Source organism: Chenopodium album, chromosome 16, assembly GCF_948465745.1.
Source record: "Chenopodium album chromosome 16, dcCheAlbu1.1, whole genome shotgun sequence".
Lineage (NCBI taxonomy): Eukaryota > Viridiplantae > Streptophyta > Magnoliopsida > Caryophyllales > Amaranthaceae > Chenopodium > Chenopodium album.
Genome location: NC_137849.1, coordinates 40,998,008 through 41,014,328, shown reverse-complemented (window position 1 = coordinate 41,014,328; position 16,321 = coordinate 40,998,008). Strand labels below are relative to the sequence as shown.

The window sequence follows — 16,321 nt, the reverse complement described above, 5'->3', positions numbered from 1 at the left end:
TATAAATTACAAGCAATGGTCAAAGACTCAAAGTATCAACAGCAGAACTGCAGAAGTACAATTAGATGTCACCTAAATTAGTAAAGTCACTTAAAATCATATCAGATACAACAGCAATACAGCATCAGTGAATTAAACCCAAGATTAGTTAAATAAACTTGAGAGCCCTAAAAACGGAACTCTCAAAGACCCACCTGGGCCACCTCAAATTCCGTAACATTGGCGCTTTTCTTTCTCTCTCCTCTTTTTCTCTTTGCTCTCAATATCACCAATTCTCTTCTTCCTCACCTTCAACCTGCCACTCTTCTTTCAACCAACTTTTAGCTCAATTAATTTCACTATTAAACAAAAATATTGGTTAGTTCATAATTTCAATTGCATGTTTTCTTCTCTTAATTTGTATTGTTTTCATTGAATTTTACATTTTTTTTCTGTGAATTTCTAACTTTTTTTTTAATCTCTTTGCATGTTTCAGGTTATTCATTCTCACTGTTGATTACTCTAAACATTTCTATTTTTTTTAGGTTGGAGTGAATTAGTTAGCTCTGAATTGATTTGGGAATTAGTTAATATTGCAAAATTAATCTGGGTATTAAAGCAATTAAAGAATGGTTTTGGGGGATTAGGGTTAGGGTTAGGATTTTAGTGAACAGGGTAATGGTGGTGGGGGTGGTTGAGGAGGAGAGGTGATGGAAAACGCGGAGTTGGAAGAACCAGAGAAGAAAAGACCTCATTTCAGCAGTGATTCTTCCCCAATGGCTCGCAACTCTAATCTCTCCCCTGATAACAAATCGGTACGCTTTCGCGTTATACCTCTTTGCCTTAGTTTGATAAGATCATTCGCTTATTTAATTGATAACACTCTATTTGCCTCAATTTGATATTTGCTGTCTTAATTGTTGATAAATTGGATGTGAAAGTAGGGTTTGGGTTTGAATTTGAATTTGAATTTGAATTGATTATAAGCTTATAATTGGTTTAAGTGTTACTTCTCACGTGTTGGCGGAGAAGAAGGTTCTGCATTTCGGCCTAATTTGTGTGTATTGTGTTATAATCCAGTGATGTATTGTAGCTGAATTAGTGTAAATTTTGGGTTGTTGCTGCCAAAATATGTTGGCATTGTGAAATTTGAGTACTGATTGTAGCTTGAGTTTACGACGTGGTGTGTTTGATGCTTGGGTTACTATTGTTTGCTCATGATAAATTGATTTCAGTGTATCGAAAATATTGTGAACCAAACCCAGTGCTAAAGGTTGAATATTGAACTTGGTGGGGTGACTATGGAGTATGTTGCTAAGATTGGAGGGAGTCTTTTGTTATCTGAATTTTGTTGTATATTCATTCTTCGTCTTCTTCAGTGATGTTCTTGCTTTGGTATTTGTAGACTCAGACCTAAAGGGGTGGCGAAAATTTTGTATTTTATGTGAATACTACTTTGTTTTGAATGGTCCTTACGAATTTAATGCATTCCTTAGCTGAAAGAATAAAAACTTTTGATTCCCTTCGGTGCTCATTTTGTGGGTTGGGATTCTGTTTAACCAACCTGTTATAACTGTATCTTCCTGTCAAATCATATTGCATAGTCTTTCCCTTGACCTCCACTTTAAAATTTCTTTCTGCAGTTGGATTTTAGTCATTTTTCATTTTGCATGGAATTCAGACTCATTCCTTTTCTCTGTGCGCCCATCGCCATTAGTCTACTTATACATTGTCCAACCTTTTTCCTCCCCAGTATTTTAATGCAGTTTTAAAAAAAATCTTAGATACTTGCGGGCCTGTGGCTAACAGATAAACAATATATTGCTATCAACTTTTTGGTTCCCACGATCTCAAGGTGTTTGTAGCTACTAGAAACATGTACTTATTTGTAAGGGGTGAGCATAATAGGGTACCTTGTTAAAATTTTTGGAACCTGAATTGGAAAAAATGGGAACCAGGTTTGGTTCTTGGAAAATGAGAACCAGGTTCTGCTTCAGGGTATCTTATTTTTTATAATAAACATAATAATGTTTTGCAAAATTTTATTTAAAAAAAATTCAATGGTGATAAATTTATAACTTTAACAACTCGCAAATATAACAAACCAAAAGTAGTTGTTTAGCAAATTTAATACATATATCTATAATTGTTATTTTTAAATATTTGGGCGTGAATTACTGTATAATTTGAGCTTAAGTAATATACTAGTTCAAAACCCGTGCTATACATGGTTTTACAATAGTATTTCATTATTCGTTTATTAGAAATTGTACAAAACGAAATTATTGTAAGTAAAAAAAACATTTTAAAAAAGAAAAGTACAATATACATTGTGATATACTATAAGATCAATCTCGATCAATGTCTAATTTTACGGTACAATTAATGTGAGATGGAATGAGTAATAATATAATAGTATACGTAATATGAAAGCATACTCATGTTCTTAATTAAAATGTCTATTCATGATATTATTATTGATAACAAAAAAAATAAAACAATAATAATAATAATAATAATAATAATAATAATAATAAATTTTTATAATATTCTAAGTAGTATTTTATAATATTATGTAACATTTTTTATTCTTCACCACTATATTTTTTTTAATTTTATTTAAGTTATTGTTGTTGGGCAATATAAGGCCAAAATTTCTCCATGAGATATAGTAACAGACTTCTTTCAATCAATCAATCAATCAATCAAAGCCTTAATCCCAAAAGTGGGGTCGGCTAACATGAACCAAATTTGATTATTCCGTGTAGTCATCAACATAAATCTTTCTCCTCCATCCCTTACGATCCAAAACTTCATCCTCACGTAAATCCATGCACTTCATATCCTTCCTCACTCCTTCCAACCAAGTCATCTTTGGTCTCCCTCTTCCTCGTTTAATCCCTCCATGGTCCCACTCTTCCACTCTTCGCACCGGTGCACCCTCGGGTCTCCGTCTTACATGTCCAAACCAACGCAGACGATTTTCCCTTAATTTATCTACAATGCCCGCCACACCTACTTTCTTGCGAATAACCTCATTTCTGATTCTATCTCTTAAAGTGTTTCCACACATCCACCTTAACATGCGCATTTCCGTAACCTCCATCTTTTTAATATGCTCTTTCTTAGAAGCCCAACATTCTGTACCATAGAGCAACACTGGTCTTATGGCAGTCCTGTAGAATTTTCCCTTCAACTTTAAGGGAATGCTGCGGTCGCATAGCACTCCCGTGGCCGCTCTCCATTTAAGCCACCCTGACTTAATCCTGTGGGTCACGTCTTGATCAATGTCACCATTCTTCTGGATGATCGACCCTAGGTACTTAAAACATTCACTCATGGTCAAATCCTTTCCATCCAAACTCACCACTTCATTGCTTGTCCCCCTCTGAGTGCCAAAACGACATACCAAATATTCAGTCTTACTCCGACTTAGCTTAAACCCTCTAGATTCCAACCTTTGCCTCCATTGCTCCAACTTGACATTAACCCCATCCTTAGTCTCATCCACCAAAACGATATCATCTGCGAACAGCATACACCATGGAACCTCATCTTGAATTGGTCTAGTTAATTCGTCTAGAACCGTTGCAAAAAGAAAAGGGCTTAATGCAGACCCTTGATGCAATCCGATTGTAATAGGGAAATCTTTTGTCAACCCTCCGCATGTCCTCACATTTGTTGACACATCCCGATACATATCCTTAACTAGGTCTACATACCTTCGTGGGATACCTTTCTTCAACATTGCCCACCAAAGTATCTCTCTTGGCACCTTGTCATATGCCTTCTCTAAATCAATAAAGACCATATGAAGATCTTTCTTCTTTACCCTATAAAACTCCATCATTTGTCTTATCAAATGGATTGCGTCCATAGTAGATCTCCCAGGCATAAAACCAAATTGGTTATCTGAAATGCTTGTGCATGCCCTCAACCTTTGTTCAATCACCCTTTCCCACAACTTCATAGTATGGCTCATAAGCTTAATTCCTCGATAGTTAGAACAATCTTGAGCGTCTCCTTTGTTTTTATAAACCGGGACCAAGGTGCTCTTCCTCCAATCTTGTGGGATCCTTGTAGCCGTCCATATCTTGTTGAAAAGGTTTGTTAACCAATCAATACCAATCTTACCCAAACACCTCCACACCTCTATCGGTACCCCATCAGGGCCAACCGCCTTCTTAGGTTTCATCTTCCTCAGTGCAATCTCCACCTCTACTCTCCTAATCCTTCGCACATACTCCATGTTGATTTCTTCATCACTCATAGAGGTATCTCCTATCACAACTCCATTACTTCCATTAAATAATTCATCGAAGTACCCCTTCCACCTGTCCTTGATGCCCTCCTCTTGCACTAGGACCATTTGGTTCTTATCTTTGACACACTTCACCATGCCAATATCCTTCCTTGCCTCTTGTCTTCTCTTTGCCATCTTATAAATGATCCTTTCTCCCTCCTTGGAATCAAGCTTTTCATAAACCTCCTGATATGCCTTTTCTTTTGCTTGGCGAACAGCTGCCTTTGCCTTACTCTTAGCCTCCTTATACGCTGCAAAGGTTTCATCACTCCTACATTTTCCTAAGGCTTGATAGCATTCCCTTTTTTGCTTAATTACTGCTTTCACCTCTTCATTCCACCACGAAGTATCTCTCTGTACCGAAGTTCTTCCCCTTACTTCCCCTAAGACCTCTTTGGCCACTCTTAGGAAACAGTTCTTCATTCGTAACCAGGTCATGTCCGGATCCACCTCTCCATCCCAATCCGCTTCTTCAATTACCTTTTCTGTAAAAACCTTAGCTTTTGCATCCCTTAGGGTCCACCATCTTATCCTTGGTTCTTCTTGTCTAACTTTTTTCTTCGCCTTCTCTTTCAGACGAATAGTCATTACCAATAGCCGGTGTTGGGTGACCACACTCTCCCCTGGGATAACCTTACAGTTTATGCAACTTTGTCTATCTATGCTCCTTGTGAGCAGGAAGTCTATTTGAGTTGCATTTGCTCCATTCCGAAAAGTTATCAAGTGTGAATCCCTCTTCTTAAACCAAGTATTAGCCAAAATTAAATCATATGATTGGGCAAAATCCATAATAGCTTCACCACCGGCGTCCCTCTGCCCATACCCAAAGCCTCCATGGACACTCTCATAGCCATCTCGGCTCGCCCCAACGTGCCCATTTAGATCCCCTCCAATATATAACTTCTCTGAGTGGTGGACACCCTGCACCACCTCGTCTAGGTCCTCCCAAAATTGTCGTTTCTCTTCTGCATCTAAACCCACTTGGGGAGCATAAGCACTGATAACATTCACAATCTCCTTGCCACATAGCAACTTCAGCCTTATCAACCTATCGTTCTTCCGATAGACCTCGATCACCTCTTTTGCCAACCTCTCATCGAGAACCACACCAACTCCGTTCCTAGCTCCACCATTCCTTGTTCTGTGGCTCGTTTCTTGCCCAACATACCATACCTTATACCCCAAAACCAAGCCTCGAGCTCCTTCTCCTGTCCATCTTGTCTCTTGGAGGCACATGATGTTCACGCGTCGTCTTTTCATTACTTCTACCAATTCTGCTGATTTTCCCGTAAGAGACCCCACATTCCAAGAACCAATCCGCAAACTAAATTCTTTTCTCCCACGCTCCCTCCTGATCCCAACTCCAAGTCCTTGATTATTTGACACCACAATTGGGCAATATGGCGCGTCGCTTCTGGGCGACGACCTAGCAACCCTTACATACTTATCACTGCACCCGGGTCTGGGAAGTGCAGCGCGTCGCTCAGTAGGGAACGCCCCAATGGCACGCCCTTGCTCATTTGACACCACACTCGGGCAATGTGGCGCGTCGCTTCTGGGCGACGACCTAGCAACCCTTGCATACTTATCACTACACCCGGGTCTAGGAAGTGCAGCGCGTCGCTGAGTAGGGAACGCCCCCACGAAAATATCTGTTTGGCTCATGTCATGGGATGTGACGAAGTTTTATACTGGCTGTCACTGGCCTACCGTAACCCTCCTCCTTTATCCAGGCTTGGGACTGGCAGCGGGAAACCCACTGGCGGAGTTAGTAACAGACTTCTTTCAATAATAAAATAAAAAACCAAAAAAAAAAAAAAAATTAGTAACAAATTTTTTATGAGGAGATGACACGTGTACTTAGGGGATAATTATGGGGATTACTTTAGTATATAGTATTGACTTTCTCAAGTCATATGGTTGTATGGTACCCTACAAGTTCTGGTTCCAAAAAATTGAGAACTTGAACCGGTTCTCAATTTTTACTACATGGAACCAGGTTCAGAACCTGTTTCCGTAACCTGATTATTTGCTCACCCCTACTTATTTGAGGTACCAACTTTTATACATGAGTGGAAGTTAATTTGTAATGTAAAACATTATCCGTGTCAACAATTCATAGACTTATGAAGCCTTGTTGTGAGAACGAGCTATTTCATTGATGCCACCGATGTATGAATAATATACACTAGCATATTGCTGTGGGTGAAAAAATCGTGTCAGAGGAGGAGGTTAGTTAAGAGCTCTATATTTGTTGCAGGTTGATGCAGCTGTCCTCCAATACCAGAATCAAAAACTTGTACAACAATTGGATGCACAGAAACATGAGCTACATGATCTTGAAGTCAAAATCCAAGAACTAAAAGAAAGGCAATCCTCTTATGATGATATGCTAACAACTATCAAGCAACTATGGAACCAGGTTAATTCCTTAAAATGATATGTGCTTACTTTTTTGGCTTCATATTTCTGTTCTTATTCTGATTGTTAATGAGATTCCATGTCTTTGTGATGTAGTTGATTGATGATGTAGTTTTTATCGGGGTTAGAGCTGGAGGAAGCCTAAATGTCTTGCAAACTTTAGATTCTGAAGACTATTCTCAAGGTAGTCTTATTTGTGACTTATTGACTTGATGCACCTCTTAGGTTCTTCTGTTTTCTTACAGCTAAGATTTTCTTTGCTTCTACTCTAGATTGACTTGATGTACCTCTTAGGTTCAAACACTTCGTGTCCTGCGGAGCATGTATTACTCTGTAGGCTTCTAAATGTTGATTCTGTCAAGGGCAATGGAGGAGAGGATCATGTTAAATCTGTTGAAGAAATTTTTTCCCAACACTACTCCTCTATTTTGGATTTACTGAGATTTTTTGAAAGCTTTGTCGAGGATCAAAAGAAAAAGACCTTCAGCATTGCTCAGGAAATGCATGAAAACCTTTCTATAGAAGGTCCTGGAGGTCAGTTTTGGATAACTAATAACTATATTCTAAGTAGGTTTCTTGGGATTTCTAATAGAAAGTTTTTTCTAGTCCTGTACATTTTTCTGGTTGAGCATCATCATGTGCTTATTGCCATTTGTGGTTGTAGCAGATGTCATTACTAAATTGAATAAAATTGAAGATCTGATGACAGAGGAGGCTAGTAGTCTTCGTGTGGTCATTGATGATCTCCATCTTAAGCACTCGCAATATGCTGATAGGATCCAGAGCTATATACAGAACAAGTCAGTGGATGAAACTGAGATCAAACATATTGCTGGTCAGTTGTATTATTCTTTTCAATTCTGGCCTTCTTAAATGGCCTGTAATACTGAACTAGATTTTATCCGTACTATTATGGGTTTTAGTGCTGTCAATACATATGATGTTCTATACGACACTGTTGTTCTTACACATACCACCTTTTTCCCTTTCTCAATGTTAAAAAGGTGAGCTTGAAGAGAGCATGGCTGAGCTTGAAGAAAGCAGAAGAAAGCTTGTAAATCTGAGAATGCAGAAGAATTTAGCATCTGGGACTTACAGCCCAGTCACTGGGGTTATGAATGGCAATTTATCTTCATTGAAGTTGCCTGATAAGTCAATGGGCCTGCGGGAGCTGAAACACTCAATTGAAGAAGCTGAGGTACTTAGCTTTTATGTACATCCCTATTACTACAGAAAAAATGGGACAAACCATGTGGCCTATTTTGAAGTTACGACAAACTTCCAGTCCCTTGATTAACGTTTAGTAACAATGCAGGTATTGGCTGCTGATCGTCTTGCTGAGCTTGAGGATGCACGTGAAGATAATTCCATCCTGTCAAAACAATTAGAAGAAATTGAGGTCTGTTGCTTGACAATTGAATTAATTGATGTTTTATAATCATAATTAACTGGTCCATAGCATTGGCGGGAGCCTTGTTCTAGGCATTGTATGTGATTATATGGTATGGAGTCTATAGATTAGCTTGGGTACTTTTGCTACTTTGTTTTCTAATCTTGAATTGGCAATATTGTCATTGCAGAAAGAAATGAAGGATGATAAATACGTGTGCAGTTCTCGATTGTACACTTTGGTAAATGATCAGCTCCACCATTGGAAAGCTGAAGTCGCGCGATATAAAACATTGACTGATTCTCTGCAGGTGATGACTGCTATTTTTTTAGCTTGGTTTCCTGTGTACTTTTTTTTTTCTCCTAAAAAGGCTTGCTTCAGTCCGATAGGTCATACCTTATCAGAAGAGAGAAGGAACTAGAGTTAAAGAAAGAATCAGCAGACAGTGCAAAAGCTTCTATTGACAAGGCTGAGACAAGAGTTGAGGAATTAGAGCTAAAGTTCCAGAATTCTATTATTGAGAAGAATGAACTTGAGGCTAAAATGGAAGAAGCTGTTCAAGATTCAGGTGACTTATTGTTTATACAATCATTAATGTACGTCTTTGTAATGGGTTAGTCTTTAATAATTGAAACTTCCTGCAGGAAGAACAGACATTAAATCTGAGTTCAATGTGATGGCCTCTGCTCTGTCCAAAGAAATGGGTATGGTAGAGGCTCAATTGAATCGATGGAAAGATATTTCTCAGGAAGCCTTGTCCTTGCGTGGGGAAGCAGAAACACAGAAGGCGTTGTTAAATAGAAAGGTATTCTCTGAAACTGTTGTGCTGTACTTGATTTCTAGTTAAATTTAATTATTTGAGGTATTATGGATATCTTGGCTTATCATGTCACTTCTTTCTCTAATTGCTCCATTTGTCATGCCTTTAGAAGGGAGGCACAATATATTTAGATGATGTAGAATATTGGTGCATGTTGAGTTTTCAGATGTACTGTCAGCAATGGGTTTTAACTTGTCACTTAAAAAGCTTCAATAGAAATAGTAAATATACTGCAGAGACCAATTTTTTGTCAAGGGTACATAGTAAAGAATTCCTATGGATCTACATAGTAAATGGATGTCATGTATGTACGTGTTTATTTACTCTTTTTTTTCAAGTGACAGGTTGCTTGACATTTTTTTCCTAATACGTTCACAATCTTTTATTTGCTGGTAGACTAGTGAAGTGAAGGCCTTGGGAGATAAATGTGGTCAGCAGATGGCAGAAATCAAATCCCTCAAAGAGTTGGTGAGATGTCTTCATCCCAGTAGTCTTAAATCAACTTTTTTTTCCCTTCATCTTTCAGTCAAATGAGTAATTTTGTTTGAAACTCTCTAATACTGTTGGTATATTGATCATGAGTCATGACACCTCAGTATTTGAGGGGCCTTTTCTGTTAACTTACAAGTATATAAACATTGCAGATTGAGAAGCTGCAAAAAGAAAAGTTGGAACTGCAAATTTTCGTAGATATGCTTGGTCAAGGAATTTATGACAATAGGTATGTTGATGAGTCTTCCTAACTTCTGACATGTTATCCCATTACCCGTTTGATGGATCAATTAGTAAGTCTTATACGGGATTCGGTGACACTTCCAAAACATTGGGTTTGTTCAATTTTGGAGTATTGACATAACTGATAATTACCCGGGTATGAAATGGAATTTAAAAAGACGAATAAGATTTCTTACTTGTTCGGTGATTGGCTCAGCTCATTTTTTTAGGCTTTGATGTATTTTGAGTTTTTTTTTTTATTTTATTTTTTTTTACCTAGAAAACCCATAATACAACCTTTTAGTACAATAGTATGATATTTGGCTTCCAATATATCTTGATATCTTCTTTAAGGAAGCGATTCGTTTGGTATGAGAATGAAAATTTGAGGATTAGAGGGTGTGATTGGGGATAGCAATTTTTAGGCAGGAATTCATTAAAAAATTTCCAATCGCTTGTTTTGGTAGTGATTGGAAAAGATTTGGAATACAAGACTACCCATAAATTGTAACTAATACAATTAGCGCCCTTATTCATTCATAGCATGTGGGACATTTTAACCCTTTATTAATTCCCTTCCTTTAATTCCTGCCCCTGGATACTATTTTGATGGGAAGTGAGGGCTTGTATTCCCCCTAAAAATCCCACTCCCTTCCCTGATCCCCTTAAGGTATTATTTTCATTGAAACTACGGGTTTATATTCCTAATCCCACCCCTTTATAAATCCCACTCCTACCCTCAATTTCTACACATCAAGCACCTCATTATGTTGCTTGGTCCATTAAAGGTGGACATACATCTTTTATTGTTCTATTCCAAAGTCCTATATATATCTTTTTGGGATATTAGTTCATGTCTCAAATCATGCTATGAAATTTAGAGGATTTTTTATGGATGGAATTCTCTATAGAAGTGAACAATGTTTCTTATCTCATGAAGTGTATTACGTCGGCTATTCTTTTGGCGTATGCCGCATTCCTATGTAGTTTACAATAACATAGAAAAATAAGACTTTCAATCAATCAACCAAAGCCTTAATCCCATAAGTGGGGTCGGCTACATGAACCAAAAATTATTATTCCGTATATTCATCCACAAAAATCTTCCTCCCCCATCCCTTACGATCAAATGTCTCATGCTCATGCAAATCCATATACTTCGTATCCTTCCTAACTCCTTCCAACTAAGTCGTTTTCGGTCTCCCTCTCCTTCGTTTAATCCTTCCATGGTCCCAAATAAGACTTTACTTCCTAAAATTCCTAACAGACTAGTATACCTAGCTGCTGCTAATTCATGTGACCAAATGACAACCTTAGCCCACTGTGTCACCAATGTTGTCCCATTGGAGTACAAATAAACTAAGGCCCTTTCCCGCCTTTGCCCCTAAATCTACATTACATGAACTCTTAATTTACCTTAAATACTTGTGTCGAACCTCGAACCCTCGACACTCGGACATGGGTTCACTTGGACATTCCATTTTAGACCAAAATCATGGTTTATTTTATTATTATTTTACCAAACACTTGGACACGTACCAAATAGGGGTACTTTGAGTAACGTAGATTCTAAAATATGCTTATTATGTTTTCTTGGCAGTATGTTGCCTTTTCGCTCACAACATAGGAGATTTACCAACTCTTGGAACTATTATACTCTGTATACCTAGAGGTACTAGAAAAACTTGCCTTATTTTTCTTAGTCGGTTGGCAGGGCCTATCTAAGACTTGTAGTTCATTATTTGCAATTTATTACAAGTATATCATTATATGAGGTATTGTTTTTCTAGAAAAATCAAGATTATATTCTTGTGTTTTGTTTCCCTTGAGTTTATACCTTGAGGTTGTTTCACATTTGACCGACTCATTTGGCTGAGTGATATATATTCTAGGTCCGTTTGATACTAAAATTAACGTTGCTACCTCTGTCCGTTTATCGGTTGGGTATGAATGGATTAATAGCTTATTTCCTGAAATTGAAAGTGCATGTATTATATTGCTCATATGGAACATGCGTTGTCAATTTCAATTTTGGTCAAGGCTCAGGAAATCCTAGTGTCTTGATTGCGATCAATTTACTGATATGATTTTTTTCTAATCGTGAAATGTATATTTTGGCTGCTCTTCATGTTAATTATCTTTCTCTGTTTTCTTATATCTTGAGCTGCATTGAATGTTTCATACGTGCTCTATGTGTCTAATGAAGATTTTTTGACTCTGAATTTCAGGGATCTTATGGAAATCCAAGAATCTGAACGAAGAGCTTGTGCACAAGCTGAGGTGTTGAAACATGCTCTTGATGAGCATAATCTGGAGCTAAGGATAAAAGCTGCTAATGAAGCTGAGGCTGCTTGCCAGCTGCGTCTCTCTGTTGCTGAAGCTGAAATTGCTGATTTAAGAGCCAAACTGGATACTACTGAAAGGTTTGAGCTTTGTGTTTTTTTCTTCAGGATTTTGTTTTGTGTGTAGTTGATGTGGGGGCAAGAAGACCAAAAATCCAATTATTTGGTTAGTCTTTTTTATTATTGGGCTTGGCTTGTTACCTGTTATAATGTAACTTGGTATATTTTATGGTTAAATAGCGTCATTGTATTGTGGGCTTGTCAATGTTATATTATGCGGTCTTATGGGTTTATACGGATTCATGTTAGGGTTATAATTATTGTTTTTATGCAATAAGTTATTATTAGAGATAGAGATTAATTAAATGGAGTTTTCCCTTTGTGGAATTTATCGGGTTTAAGGATTGATACAGAAGCCCGATAAATTTATCTTATTTCAAGAGTGATTAAGATTATTGGTTGAATACCTTGAGGGGATTCAAGAACCAAATTAACCAATACGTTCTTATAGGAGTGATTTGAGTCTATTTTCTATCGGCTACATTTATTTTAGGTTAAGATTTATATTGTTTGACTAAGATTCATATCACTCGCCACTTCCTTGGCTCCCACTCGCTTGCAACACCTCAGACTTCATCATGCTACGCTCCGCAACATTAAGCCGGTTAAGGCAATCCATTTTTAGCCCATAACTGTTGTTGGGCTCTGGGTCAAGACTCTCGACAAGAGAAGAGTTGACTAGCGTACAAATTAAGTGAGGTTATGCAGTGGGAAACTTCCAACATTGTGTATATCTGTCTCTGTTTAGGATCGAAGTAGTACTGTGGCTATATATTTTTATAGAAAATTATTGTGTAAGAGGCAAAGGTGGCTATATGTTTTTCTTTTTGTTTTAGAGTAGGGGGCTTCAGATTCCATAATGAAACCTTTAATGAGAAATGAACCCTGCCCAGATGGTGTATTCTACCTTCTTTCTTCCTGATTTCTGGTTGAGTACAGAGGTAAATACTAACCATATTTCAGCGTTCCCAAGTATGATGGATCATTTTGATATTAAATTCACTAGTATGCAGCCTTACCCCTGATTGCAAGTTAGCAAGGATTTTGTCTTTTTGGACTTCTATTGGAAATATATAAGCTGGCCTCTTAAAGGTTTGAAACAGAAAGCTACTTATGTGAAATTTGGCATGTTCTCGCTGATAAACAGTAGGCATTGAGTACATCTTTGTTGGCTTTGAAAGTTACAAATCACTTTTCTATCTGCAGGGAAGTTTGTGAACTGACAGAAGCAATTAAAATAAAGGATGCAGAGGCGGAAGCTTATATATCTGAAATTGAGGTTTTCATCTCATCCTTCCTTTGTTCCCCAAAGATTTTGGCATTCAAAGTGTTCCTCTTTTTTAGTGGTTTTATCACTGATTTTTTTTTTTCTTTTTCTTTTTCTATATTGCAGACAATTGGTCAAGCATATGAAGATATGCAGACACAAAATCAACATCTCTTGTTGCAGATGACTGAGAGAGATGATTACAATATTAAGGTGTAATGCTAGTCACATGTGCTTAATTTGGTCTCATTATTATTATTATTTTTAATATATGTGCTAAGTAATTTACTGTTGTGCTGTGTATTTAGCTGGTGTCTGAAAGTGTGAAGACAAAGCAGGCTGTGAATACACTTCTTACAGAAAAGCAAGCCTTGGCTAAGCAATTTCAATCAGTTAATGCATCATTAGAATCTCTTAGAGCAAGAATTTCTAGGAGTGAGGAGCAGGTATATTTCCATATTCGATCTTGTGCTAAAATTTTGCAGTTTTTTGTAATGCCAAGGTGACGACTCAACTCTTTGCAGATGAAAGCTATTATGTCAGAAACCTTGAATCATTGTCAGGAAGACAGGCACCTCATTGTTAGCCTAGAGAGAGCGAAATGGGAATTATCAGATGTAGAAAAGGAATTAAAATGGGTTAAATCTGCTATTGCTTCTTCTGAGAAGGAATATGAACAGGTTCAACGGAAGACTGCCGATATTCAAAAGGAGTTGGGCAGTGAAAGGTAATATCTTTGTTATCTTACCCTGCTGTTAGACATATAGTTTCATATCCTAATATGCATTATTCCTGTAACCTGAAAAGGACATGATGTAACAGTAAAGTCATGTAAGCTTGTTCCAACTATCTTAACTTTTTGCTTGATAGATGTTTATCTTTGTCTATTGTTCATAACTAGGTACTGTAATCGACCGGGCTCGGAAAATTCATTAAATATCACAAAACATGTCCAAAATTGGACTGGGCTGGAATAATTCTGATCCCCCAGTCTACCAAAATTAATATTTCTGGTCTTCTGGTACATAAATTTTTTTTTTCCAGGAATGTCCTGATTGAACGAGTAGTTTAAAATAATGAACATTCAATATGTAGATTATGAACATATTGTTTATATATTGTCAATAATTAAAAGTATTTAGTTCATACATCACTGCTAACATATAGTTGCACAAATTTTGTACTTATAATTCTTTTATTACTTAGGCTTTAATAAATTAACATATAGATTAATAAATGAAAATAGAAAATATATTCCTTAACATAGAACCTATTTACTCATTTGGGACCAAGGCATGCATTGTGGTCCCAGGTGCAGGATATAGTTATTGCAACTGGTTCTGGTTTGATACACAGGTTCAGTTTGTGCACTTCCCCTGATTATAGTTATATTAGTTGTCATTTTCTTGCTTATGATTGTATATGGTTTTATAAGAAAACGAGTGTTGCTTGTGGCAAACCAGGAATGACAAAAAGAAGCTTGAGGAGGAGCTCAGACAATGGAAGGACAGAGTTGTCGAGATGACCGTTGAAACAGGGGAGGCTGCAATCCAGAGACTTCAGGAGGAAATAAAAGACTGCAAGTCTATTCTCAAATGCAGTGTTTGCTTTGACCGACCGAAGGAGGTAGGTTACTTATCAATTATCGTTATGCTACTCTTGAGGTTGAAGTCGTTGCCTATCATCATAATTTGCTAGATATTGCGATTATTTCCCATTCGTTTCCTACTAGTCCTCTGGCTCAATATACTTATAATTATTCATATAGGTTGTGATTGTGAAGTGCTACCATCTATTCTGCAATCAGTGTATACAAAGAAATCTGGAAATTCGCCACAGGAAATGCCCTGGATGTGGTACCGCATTTGGGCAAAATGATGTTCGGTTTGTAAAAATATGAAATAAACCTGCTCCTTTAGCCTCAATTTGTTTTTTGGGTTGCAGAAATCCCAATGCTTTGTATGATAAAGTGCACCACACCATTGTAATTGGCAGCCTAAGTGGTTATGCCCCCTTGTAAATAGCAATTAGTGTAGTGAGCTCCTCTTATAAATTATAGCAGCGGTGCTTATCTGTAGTGTACTATAGGTGACTTTTTAACTCATGCCCTTAATTGTGCATGCTGATGTGAATTCGTATTAGTTCATATTTTTTGTTCGTTGACAACTAATAAGAGTAGCAATATTCTTGTAGCCTGGTTGACGGATGACAGCCTATTCTCTTTCTTGGCTGATTTTTGGGGTTCTTTTTGTAAACATTATTTATTTAATGAATGATTGATGATGTATATGGGTTATAATAAGATGAAAATGTGTGTTGCCATTTCAAAATTGTATTTTTACATTCAATGTGAGTATGTAAAATGATTTAGGGGTGTTGACAGATTATTTGTTGCATATGTTTTACATTAACACCTGAGGAAGATGTATACGGAGTAAGCAAATAAGCGCACTCTATGTTGTATTTTAATGTTGTGTATGTTAATAGTAATGTCTAGTTATCGTGTATTCGTGTGCTCTATACGTGATAAGAGAAGTGTTTCATACTTTCATCTAATAAAAAGCGATATAGTAGTAGTGCAATCAAACTATGGAAATGTTTGGTGTATGACCCCTCTGTGAGGACAGAAGATCTAGAGTAAAGCCAAATGAACATAGTCCTGGAGTCCGTACGTATTTTTGGACTTGTATAATGACTAATGAGCCTTTTCAGGCCTAAAAGGACTTCAAATGAGCTTAAAATTGGGGGTCCCTATTTTGGGTCAATTAATATAGGGTCTGTCCTCGTTGACTGAACTAAGCTGAGCTGAGCTGAAATGAATATTTTATAAGGGAAGGAAATTAGGAGCTGAATTGAACAGAACTGAACTGAACTTATTAGAGCTGAATTGAATTGAAAATAAACTGATGAGAAAAAGGTCATAATGATGCGTCAATTTTTCAAGGTGAGGCCCGTAAATAAGTGTTTGTATTCTTGAAGTGTCATTTGTAGGCTTGTAGCAGTCGTTGTTTTTAGTTTGAATGTG

General features: G+C 37.2%; 1 protein-coding gene across 2 annotated transcripts; it reads left to right on the top strand.

The window, feature by feature from the left end:
• Positions 1-219: 219 nt before the first annotated feature.
• LOC145586525 (E3 ubiquitin-protein ligase BRE1-like 2) lies at positions 220-15,488 on the top strand. 2 transcript variants are annotated; one of them, XM_081643376.1, is made up of 20 exons: positions 220-357; positions 476-794; positions 6,543-6,704; positions 6,800-6,887; positions 6,998-7,237; positions 7,371-7,538; positions 7,708-7,901; positions 8,019-8,102; positions 8,284-8,403; positions 8,475-8,661; positions 8,747-8,898; positions 9,310-9,381; positions 9,558-9,634; positions 11,856-12,050; positions 13,236-13,308; positions 13,423-13,509; positions 13,605-13,742; positions 13,821-14,023; positions 14,760-14,922; positions 15,065-15,488. In XM_081643376.1, the coding sequence occupies exons 2-20, from the start codon at positions 690-692 to the stop codon at positions 15,194-15,196; spliced, it is 2,640 nt and encodes an 879-aa protein (XP_081499502.1). In that variant the 5' UTR covers positions 220-357; positions 476-689; the 3' UTR covers positions 15,197-15,488. The 2 variants fall into 2 exon arrangements, with proteins under 2 accessions (XP_081499502.1, XP_081499501.1); XM_081643375.1 differs by having other exon boundaries at positions 8,738-8,898.
• Positions 15,489-16,321: the final 833 nt, after the last annotated feature.